This window comes from Otolemur garnettii, unplaced genomic scaffold (assembly GCF_000181295.1).
Source record: "Otolemur garnettii isolate 467f Iridium unplaced genomic scaffold, OtoGar3 scaffold00004, whole genome shotgun sequence".
Taxonomy (NCBI): domain Eukaryota; kingdom Metazoa; phylum Chordata; class Mammalia; order Primates; family Galagidae; genus Otolemur; species Otolemur garnettii.
The window spans coordinates 22,996,508-23,007,495 of record NW_003852399.1 but is presented as its reverse complement, the minus strand read 5'-3'; the positions used below and the strand labels follow the sequence as shown (position 1 = coordinate 23,007,495).

At 34.4% G+C, this 10,988-nt stretch overlaps 1 protein-coding gene across 33 annotated transcripts in view; it reads left to right on the top strand.

Moving 5' to 3' along the window:
- The window catches only part of RIMS2 (regulating synaptic membrane exocytosis 2), a 597,279-nt gene that overhangs the window by 508,322 nt on the left and 77,969 nt on the right, over positions 1 to 10,988 (top strand). For 11 of the 33 annotated variants that reach the window (XM_023517348.1, XM_023517353.1, XM_023517343.1 and 8 more), the window contains one exon: positions 4,788 to 5,029. The exons of the other annotated variants lie outside the window; for them this stretch is intronic. In XM_023517348.1, coding sequence (XP_023373116.1) covers positions 4,788 to 5,029 — 242 coding nt within the window. The remainder of the gene's footprint in view (positions 1 to 4,787; positions 5,030 to 10,988) is intronic. 33 annotated transcript variants of the gene reach the window in all.

The window sequence follows — 10,988 nt, the reverse complement described above, 5'->3', positions numbered from 1 at the left end:
TGTTGAACCATCCTTGAGATCCTGGGATAAAACCCACTTGGTTGTGGTGTATGATTTGTTTGATGTGTTGCTGGATTCTATTGGTTAGGATCTTGTTGAATATTTTTGCATCAATATTCATTAGTGATATTGGTCTATAATTTTCTTTTCTTGTTGGGTCTTTTATTTACTTCTTTATTGTCTTTCCCATGACAATGTGAATGGGAGCTCCAAGAAAATGGGCATTTTCTGGGCCATACCTCTGATTCTGAGAATTAGTAGTAGGCTGAATGAATTCATATTTAGTATGTATGTTGCCCAAAGCTAAGTTGTGAGTATCTTCTTCCCAATCAATAATATATTTTTGTATCAGTAAATGTTTATAGATAATAGCATGTAATTTATTTTAACACCTACTACTGTTGGACATTTATGGGATTCTCCTTATTTTTATTTTCTGTTTTTGCTTTTTTTATTTTTTGCTATTATTACTATAATTAATTCTTCAACAAATACCATTATAGTTAAATCTGTACACATTTCTAAGTTTTTCTTACGATAAATGTTAAATGTAGAATTGCTAGTTAAAGGTTAGGCTTGTTGTTTTTAAAGAACCTTAGATATGTATTACCAAACAGCTCTTCAAAAACCTATCACTGAGACCCCCACCAGCAGTATTGAAATTTGCTATATTACCAAAACCTTACCAATTTTTTTCTTTCAAAATAATTACTAATGTAATGGGTCTGTCTGGGGATTTTTTTTTGTGTGTAGGGGGTTCTTTTTTTTTTTTTTTTTTGAGACAGAGTCTCACTCAGTCATCCTCGGGTGGAGTGCTGTGGTGTTATTGCTCACAGTAACCTCAAACTCCTGAACTCAAGCAGTCTTCCTATCTCAGTCTCCCAAGTAGCTGGGACTAAAGGCAACCACCACAACACGGGGCTATTTTTAGAGATGAAGTCTCACTGTTGCTCAATCTGGTCTCCAACTGGTGAACTCAAGTGATCCATCCACCTCAGCCTCCCAGAGTGCTAGGATTACAGGCGTGAGCCACCATAATGGGTCTTTTTTCTTAACCACGTCAAACATTCCAAAATATGACCCATATTTACAAATTCTTTTTTTTTTTTTTTTTTTTTTTTTTTGGAGACAGAGCCTCAAGCTGTCCCCCTGGGTAGAGTGCTCTGGCATCACAGCTCACAGCAACCTCCAACTCCTGGGCTCAAGTGAGTCTCCTGCCTCAGCCTCCAAAGTAGCTGGGACCACAGGCGCCCGGCACAGCGCCCAGCTATTTTTTGGTTGCAGCTGTTATCGTTGTTTGGCGGGCCCAGGCTGGATTCAAACTCACCACCTTAGGTGTATGTGGCTGGCGTCTTAACCGCTTGAGCCACAGGCGCCGAGCCTACAAATTCTTTATTACAGAGTATTCTATAAATCAAGAGTCATGAAACTTTAAACTACAGTAGTAGTTTTCCACAAATCAAGAGTCATGAAAACTTTGGTTGCTAGTTTGTTTGCTTACAACACTTTTTGCTTGTAGTTTTAGATAATGTCCAGTGAAGAAAGAAAGGGGGCTAGGGACAGTGGCTTCTACCTGAACTAGTACTTAGGAGGATCGTTTGAAGCCAGGAATCTGAGACCAGCTTAGGCAACGTAATAAGACTTAGTCTCTACAAACAATTAAAAAATAGCCAAGCATGATGGCATATGCCTATAGTCCCACCTACTTCAGAGGCTAAAGTGAGAGAATCTCTTGAGCCCAGGGGTTCAAAGCTGCTGTGAGCTGATTGGGCCACTGCACTCTAGCCTGAGTGACAAAGTGAGATCCTGTCTCTAACAAAAGAAAATAAACAAACAAACAAAAAAAAAAAAAAGAAAATGAAACCAGTATTCATACCCTAGTCTCAGTCTCCCTCACCTTAAAACACAGCACTTGAGTGCAACTATTCATAAACTCACCCCTTGTGATCTGTAAGTTAATGCATTCTTAAAGTTCTTAGGTTGAAGAGTTCATGTCTTTAAATCAAATTATCATTAAAATAATTATCTACATATCAGTCCAGTTAGTATTTTATTGATTAAAAAAATCAAACAGTATTTATTTGATTCAGGTGATGTTCTTAATGGTCCTTCATAGGATATCCAACCTATGAAAATTTAAATGAAAAAAATCACAAGGTACAAATTTATGTTTATTTTTTACTTCCTTGGTAGGTCTTTAGAAAAGTATATGTTTGGAGTGAAAATTCCTGTATAAAAGAAGTACAGGGTTATTCTAAGGAATGTACATTATTATTTTAAAAGCTTTAGTCTCAACTAAACTTTTAAAGTATGACATACGTTTTCTGATGGCAGCGTACTATGAAAATCATATGCCGCATCTCTGTGTTTATTTACCCAGAATCCATGGAACAAGAGATCTGGGAAGCAAAGCATTTCCTACGGTTTCTTTAAGGTTAAGAGGACCTTAAAGATGTTCCAGTTCAGTATTTTTAATGGATGCTTAATGGATGATGATGGTGGTAGTGATAACAGTGAGAAGGAAGAAGATTGTTGGCGCTCTGTTTATGTATTTGGAGTTCTGCTTAGTGCTTTATTTGTTTTATCACTTATTCAAGGAGGAAACTAAGTGCCAAAAAGGCGAAACAACTCTCCCATAATTACATAGATAGTCAATAAAGTCAAATATCAAACCCAGATGACCTCTCAGTTCAGTCTTCATTATGTAATGTTGGCTGTTTAAAACTATTTTAGATATTTTCATCTCAAATGCTTTTTAACTCATAATTGCAAGTATTATTTCTGTTGATGTTGTTAAGTATTTGTATCACACATGTTGAAGGGCTTTATCTTTATTTTATCTATGGTCTGTATCCCCTAATAATTATTGTTATAATTTCTACTTATTAAATTTTTACTTTAGACACATTATCTTAAATTTTTAGAATAAAAGACGAAAATAAAGTATTCTGATTTTATATAAATGAGGAACTTTAAGCTCAAAGTGGAGCAAATAACTCTTCAAAAATAAGTCGGTTAAGTAGCAGCAAAGCTGGAGTCAAGCCTGTGTCTATTTGCCGCTGAAACTCTCTGTCTTATTCTATTGTTACTTATTAAAGAATATTAAAATCAAGCAAGCTTGAAAATTGTCAGTTAGGGGTATTATAGAAACATATTCTGTTCTGTTCTCTCACAGACACATACACCTGCTTGCGCACACCCACTCACACTACGTACACCTCATTTCTTAACACTAATGTGAGGGATAAAGTAGTACACCTCACGTATTTCTTAAAAGATTCACACTGGTCCTTTTGCCTCTTAAATACTTGGAGAAAATGTACATTATACATTATACAATTATACATCAATAAAATTAACAAGCGGTCCTAGCCTTTAAGCAGATTTTGCTCTAGGATAGAAATTTTTGTTCCCGGCAGCACCTGTGGCTCAGTGAGTAGGGTGCCAGCCCCATATACTAAGAATGGTGGGTTCAAATTCAGCCCTGGCCAAACTGCAACAAAAAATAGACAGGAGTTGTGGGGGGCGCCTGTAGTCCCAGCTACTCCGGAGGCTGAGTCAAGGGAATCCTCTAAGCCCAAGAGCTAGTAGAGGTTGCTGTGAGCTGTGAGACCTGGTAGCTGTGTACTGAAGGCAACAAAGTGAGACTCTGCCTGTTAAAAAAAAAAAAAAAATTTCCCAGAAGACCAAAATACTGAATTAGACTTAAGAGTTTACCTCAATAGGTCAGTTTTCTAATTTTTATCCTTTCAATAATGTTTAAAGATATTTCTGTTTCTTGATTTTTATTCTTTTTATTAATTTGTATGTTAATAAAGCAGAAGCTATGACTTTCTAATACTGAATCAAAAATGAATGATGTAAATGAGTTTTCTCATTCCTGCAGCATAGGCTGGAATCTTCCTAAGTTTATAGGGTCCACTGGATAGCCTGCTTCTAGATTCTTCACCCCCTACTTACCTCTTTCCACACCCTGGAAAAGGAAAAATCTAGTGTCCTTTCCTTAGTGACTCCAATCTGCAGCATTAGTCTTACAGTAAATTGTCAATCAGCACATAATGCTTCAGTGAATCGTTGATTGCTTTGTGATCATATTGTCTAGAAAACTGAAAAGATGTTGATTTCTTTCAAATGCATGTAAGAGGAAAATCTTTTTTCTTTAATTTTGAAATAGAGATTTATATCAATAATTATGAAATTAAGTAAAGTGAAATAAATATTTTTATTCAAAGCTAATGAACATATTAAGCCCTATTAGACAATTTAACCATTCTTAAACTTTATTAGATGTTTTATAAAATAAGAAAATTTATTTTAAAAGGCCACTCTTAGCAGTGACTACTATGGGGTTATTTTTGCCATTTTTTATAAAATTTCTCCACTTGTCAAATTTCTTTTTGAAAGCAACAACAAATTAGAGGAGAATGCTTTTGGAAACTTCTCCTTTGTGTTGTATAGTTACCTAAAAGCCTATTCGCACTTACAGGACAGCATATTCTCTTCAGTTAGTCCACTGATTTTTTTTCATGTATTTTTTTCCTGTCACCATGCAAATTGGTGCTTTCGTTGACAGCAGAAATAAAATAAAATCTAATCTTGCATAATTGCATTAAGGTTGGTCCCAAATAGTAAGCACATTCAAAACCATGGTATTTGAAAATTTTAATCGTAAAATTATGTTTCATAGATGATACAATTTCGTTATACTTCTGATATTTCATCTAAAATGCCTTTTCTGTCTTTTCCTTTTTACTCGTCTTTACTTCTAATGATCCATCGGCTGACAGTGTCTTTACATCCAAAATGCAAAGCAGACAAATGGGCGTGTCAGGGAAGAGCATGACTAAAAGCACCAGCATCAGTGGAGACATGTGCTCGCTGGAGAAGAATGATGGTAGCCAGTCTGACACTGCAGTGGGTGCTTTGGGCACCAGCGGCAAAAAGCGGCGTTCTAGCATTGGGGCCAAAATGGTAGCTATTGTTGGTCTCTCACGGAAAAGTCGCAGCGCTTCTCAGCTCAGCCAAACGGGTAGGAATTTTTACATTACATTTGACTTCATAGTTGAGTTGTCATTACAATATGTATTCTTCTCTCTTACCTATTTTATTGCAGTAATGTGTGGATGATGACATGTTCCAGAGGGAAAGGGGCCTTTTAAACTAGTTAACCTTTCTGAAAACATAACAATGACTTTTTTTCAGTGACCAATGAGCCTGCTTCAAAATGAACCTTGGCCACTCTTCTTGAAATGTATATAATGTCTTCCCTCCTCAGGGGGGAGTTAAGCTGTGGCATCCCCTGATTACCAGCTGCTGATTCTTTGTAAAGGTACTATGATCTGTGGAATATTTGCTTTTCTTTAGGTTCCTCAAGTTGGAACCAGCCAAATTAATTTTCATTCCTAGCAAGTTGCCACGAAGATGATGCCTCATATTTTGTATGAATAATATAGTTCTTATATTGCTGACAACTTAACTTCCTTTTCAGTTTGTAAGCAACATTTACCAGTAGTATCAATTTCTTCACTAAAGTTTTTATTTTCCTCTTAAAATTTCAAGCAGCAGTATTCTCCAACAGCGGGAGTGGAAGAATTTTCTGCTGACAGTGAAGACATTCAAAGCTTTGCTACTTTAAAATTTAGATTCTAAATCACATCTGCAAAAATAAATTACATACAACACTCCCACTCAGAAAAGCCACTGTTAGCAATTAAGAAAATTGTGAGTCAAAGCAATGTCTTTTTTCAAATGGGTGTTGATAATTAAACATTAAATCCTTGGTATCTTGAAAATAATAGCATATCTTCTACTTAACAAACAAAAGCATGTAATATGGTGTTTCTTTTATAGCATAATAAAGTATAGACAACTAGATTAAGTCTAATTTATGCTTGAATACTGGGGTTCTGGTACACAGAAGTCAGAGCATAAATCTATAGCACAAAAGAAATTAAGGTTACATTAAGTCTTGGACCCGGCAACTCTTTATTTTACAAACCATAATAGAGATTCTGAAAATAGGGCCTTATGTTAAAATATTATATGGAAATGATTATTTGATGATATTCCTTATATTCTTGTAATTCAGCTATATTTAATGTGGTTATTGTTATAGGAATTTTTCATTTGGTGTTTTAAAATTTTATCTTGCATTTTCATGTAGAAATAGAAGTTTAATTTCTGGATAATGGCATACAGATCATATTTAAATGATTTTGAAAATAGCTAATATTTATACATAATTATGTTTTGCAAATATGATGGTTGTTAACCTTTTGAAATTGAGGATTTTTTTATAAATATTTCTCTAACAGAATTTTATTTACTGGATTTTTGTCTTTAAAATTTACAAATATCTATAAGCTCTATTTTTTTAAATTAGAAATTGAAAATGGACATTAATAAGACTACAAATTAGAGAACATGGGATGTTAAACTGAATAATTAATTTCATTCACAATTTTTTGACAAATATTGAGTACTTAGTATGTGCCAGAAACATGGAAAACAAAGATGAATAAGAAATCATTTATTACCCAAGTTGCTTATAGTCTAGTAGGAGACAGCTACTTTAACAGATTGCTTCAAGGACATGTGCCAGTGGTAAAACTAGGATTACCTAGAAGGTGCCTTGAATGCCCAGAAGAACATTACTTGACCCAAGCTAGTATTCCAGGAGTGAATTCCTCAAGATGATACTTCATGTGAGGTATCATCTCAAAGACTTGAGTATACTAATTAGGGAAAAGACATTTGGGAAGGTATTCCAGATAGAAATCATAAGGAACAGGGCATAGAGTTGTAATGTGTATAGGAATAAGAAGCAATTACATATTTTTAACATAAAATATTAGACTGAGTGGCTAAAGATTGAAGCTGATAGGTCAGTAAGGATCAGATCAAAGAGAGTCCTGTAGATCATATTTGTAGATGATAGGAAGTTTCAAAGGGTTTTCTAGAAGATTGATATGTTATAAATTATAGTTTTTAGGGCATTCAGGCTGCCATTGTTTATGTCACAAATATTTTTGAGTAGCGACCATACGGCTGGAACTATCCTAAAGAAAATATGAGAATATAGAGATCCTTCTCCTCTAGGGACTTGTATTCCAGTAGGGCTACAATAAAGAAGTAAACTTAAGTCAATATCAGGTAAAGAGCATTTTAGGATGAATTCATGGACTATATAATAATTCAGACAGACAAGATGCTGAATTAAGTTCAGTTGTAATAAATATAGAGATGGGATAATAGATTCAGGAAATTTTTAAAGAACAATACTAGCAGCAAGTTACTTAGCAACTGGTTGGATATGAGAAGGTGAAGTGGAGAAGATTCTAAGATGAATCCTATATTTCTGACTTGCATCATTGGGTAGATGGTAGTGCCAATTAATGAATATTGGAAGTAAAAAAGAAGTAGGTTGGGGGAAGAGGGAGAGAGATGAGTCTTTGATTTAGGACATTTTGAGTTTGTGATGTCTATGGAAATTTTCAAATGGAAACATTTAGGACGTTTGTAAAAAATGCTTCAGAAGCTAATGTCAGAACCAGAGACATAAATCTGAGAGTTAAAGTTAAAACCACAATATGTGGCTCAAATTGCCAAAGAAGAACACTACAGATAAAATAATACTGGGCAAAGAAAGTACTCCTTGGAAGATTAACATTTTGGAGTCAAGCAGAGGAAGAGGATTCTAAGGAGACCAAGAAGGTATGATCATGAAGAGAGGACCAAAATATGAGAGGATGGTGTCACAGAAGCTAAAAATATACAACAGTGGTTTCAGCTTTTTTATATCACGGCACACTTGAACCTATAATTAAACTTCGCGACACACTTAAATTATGTTGACCCAAAAAAAAGAGTTAAAAAGAATGTACCTACTTTGCTTTGATCTTCTAAAATAATTTAATTATTGAAAATTAATTTTAAAAATTTTCTAAAAGTTTTCGTGGCATACCTAAGATCATCTCATGGCATACTGATTGAAAATCACTGGTATAGAAGAATGCAAAAAAGGAATGGTCAATATGTCTCAATGATCAATTTCTTGTCTTTACAGTTTTGGTATAAATATCCCGTATATCTTTCTTTGACAATATTTTTATTACAAAATTATAGATCTGTTTGCTATACACTGAAATTCTATAACAACACTGATTTGGTTTTCATGTATGAGTAGTTATGGATTTTTATCTTCAAAAACATTTAGATACTATGGCTCAGCACCCATAGCTCAGTGGTTAGGTTGCTGGCTACATACACCCGTGCTGGTGGGTTCAAGCCTGGCCCAGGCCTGCTAAACAACAATGACAACAATAACAAAAAAATAGCCAGGCATTGTGGCAGGCGCCTATAGTTCCAGCTACTTGGGAGGCTGAGGCAAGAGAATCTCTTAAGCCCAACAGTTTGACGTTGCCATGAGCTGATGAGCTGTGACGCCATGACACTCTACTGAGGGTGACATAGTGAGACTCTGTCTCAAAAAAAAAAAAAACTTAGATATCGGCAGTTTTAAGAAATGTAGTCTTCTTCCTGGCTATATCATATACTCCCTTTATGTACAGTAGAAAATAAAGCCTCTTTGTTGTTGTTTTCATTACTATTCAGTGGCATTATAGTGGTTAAAACTTTTAATTTTTCTTAAAATTTGCAATAATTTCTATCTGTTCACATAATAGCTTTGGCCTATTGGCAGTAGAATTCAGATTATTTCTCATTTTAAAGAGGAGGGGGAGGGGAGGAGGGTGGATGGGTGGAGAGAGGGTAATTGGTGGGACCACACCTATGGTGCATTTTACAAGGGTACATGTTAAATCTACTAAGTGTAGAATATAAATGTCTTAACACAATAACTAAGAAAATGCTGTGAAGGCTATGTTAACCAGTTTGATGAAAGTATTCGAAATTATATATAAAACCAGCACGTTGTACCCCATAATTGCATTGATATACACAGCTATGACTTAATTAAAAAAAAAAAAAATACAGGCTCATGGGGGAAAAAACAAAGCCTGAATCTAACTATATTATAGCCAACAGAGATTTTTTAAATAGTTGCTAGACTTCAAACTTTCATTGGGTTTCTAAATTTGTGTGTAAACGTGTATATGTTTCAAATAAGGTTTTTATGTTTTCTTTTTCTTTTTCTGCGATTTTTGGCCAGGGCTGGGTTTGAACCCACCACCTCCGGTATATGGGGCCGGTGCCCTACTCCTTTGAGCCACAGGCACCACCCTTTATGTTTTCTTTTTTTAAGAAAAATATGTAATAAAAATATTCAACAGTATTTAAAACTGAAATCTTAAAACTCAGGTATTTGATCATGTAATCACTTTAGGTAATAAATTAGCAAAAGTTGTTATCTAAAGTAATGAACTAGTTTTATAATATTGGATCTTACAAATAGCTCCTTTGTTCAAACATAAATCTATAAAATCTATAAGATGTATTGAGTAACTTAATTTAAAAACAAGAAACACTATGCATGTTTCCAGCTGCTAGTTAGCATTTTCAAAGATCCATTTAGTATTTCCTCAATTTTCCTAGCCTCTGAATGGAAATCTGCATGTAATTAAGTTAAAGAGCTATTTAATAAGTAAATTTTCATTTTTGTTATTGTAAAAATAAATATTGCACCCCTATGAGTTTCAAGATAATACCGCTTACCAGATTTCTGAAGAGTAGAAAACTCATCAAAATGGAATTTTCCTAAAGAATAGTGAAATGATTTTACATGATATATAGTAATCATATATAAATAATAATACAGAAACCATTTGTAAAGATATGTTGGTCAACACATATAATGGCTAAGTCTTATCTCTCTTCTGCCACATTATTTTATAATGTATGCTGTTTTGTCTGTAATTGGGAACTTACCTTTAAAATCACTATTTCTAAAGAATTAAGTATGATTTGATAGACATTTTAACCTGTAGAAAGTATGTAAAGAGAATAAGAAGACTCAAATTCTATTTGAGGTTATATAACATATTAAATATGTTCTGGGTTATATAACATTAAATATGGCCTCTTTAAAACCTGCCCAACAGATCTGAGTCAGTATGCTTAGGTGACAGACAGAATTGATACATACTGTCCTAACAGAGTTACTAGAAAGATATTTTTAAATGTATAGAAAAGTGTATTGATCATTTGGTATCAATAGCCAGTTCAGCCTCAGGAAGGAAGCAGGAGTTCTATTTTAGATGGATTTTGATTTTAAGATGCATCTAAGTGCAGTTGTTAGATGATTAGTTGGTATATGTGTTTAGAGCCCAGTAGATCAAAGCTAAGGATATAATTTTGGAGTAATTAGCAGGTTGTTGGTAAAGCCATGGAACTGGATAAAAATATCTAGGGTAACTTGAACCAGGAAGTAAACTAAAGACTGAGCTCTGGGATCCAACATTTATAGGTCAGGAAGAAGAAAATTCATCAAAGGAGACTTATGAAAGAACAACCATTAAAGGGGAGAAAAAGAATATGGTGTCTTAGAAAGCAAATTGAGAAAATACTTTAAGAAACAGGACATGAACGATTGTGTCAAGACCTTCTGACAGGTCGAGTAAGATGAAGACTGAGAATTTACTATTGGATATGACCGGATGGAGGAATTTGGTAAACCTTGTCAGACCTTGCAGCAGTGGGCAAAGACTGATAGAACATCAGAGAAAATGGAGAGGTGAGATAGAATTAGTGAGAATAAGAATAAGAACACCTAACACTTATTAAGAACTTATGAGTTAGGCACTGTTCTTAGCACTTCACATGTAAATAATTTAAACCTTACAACAATGTTGTGAAATAGGAATTAGTTACTGTTACTTCATTTTACTATGGGGAAAACAAAATAGAGACTGGGGGATAAATGTCCCCAAATTTTTCTACCAGGCATCAAGGGTAGAAGTTGGGATTGGAATCCAGATAGTCCAGATTTTGAGGCTTCACTCTTAATTTTTCTGTTACAGTCTAGACTAGTA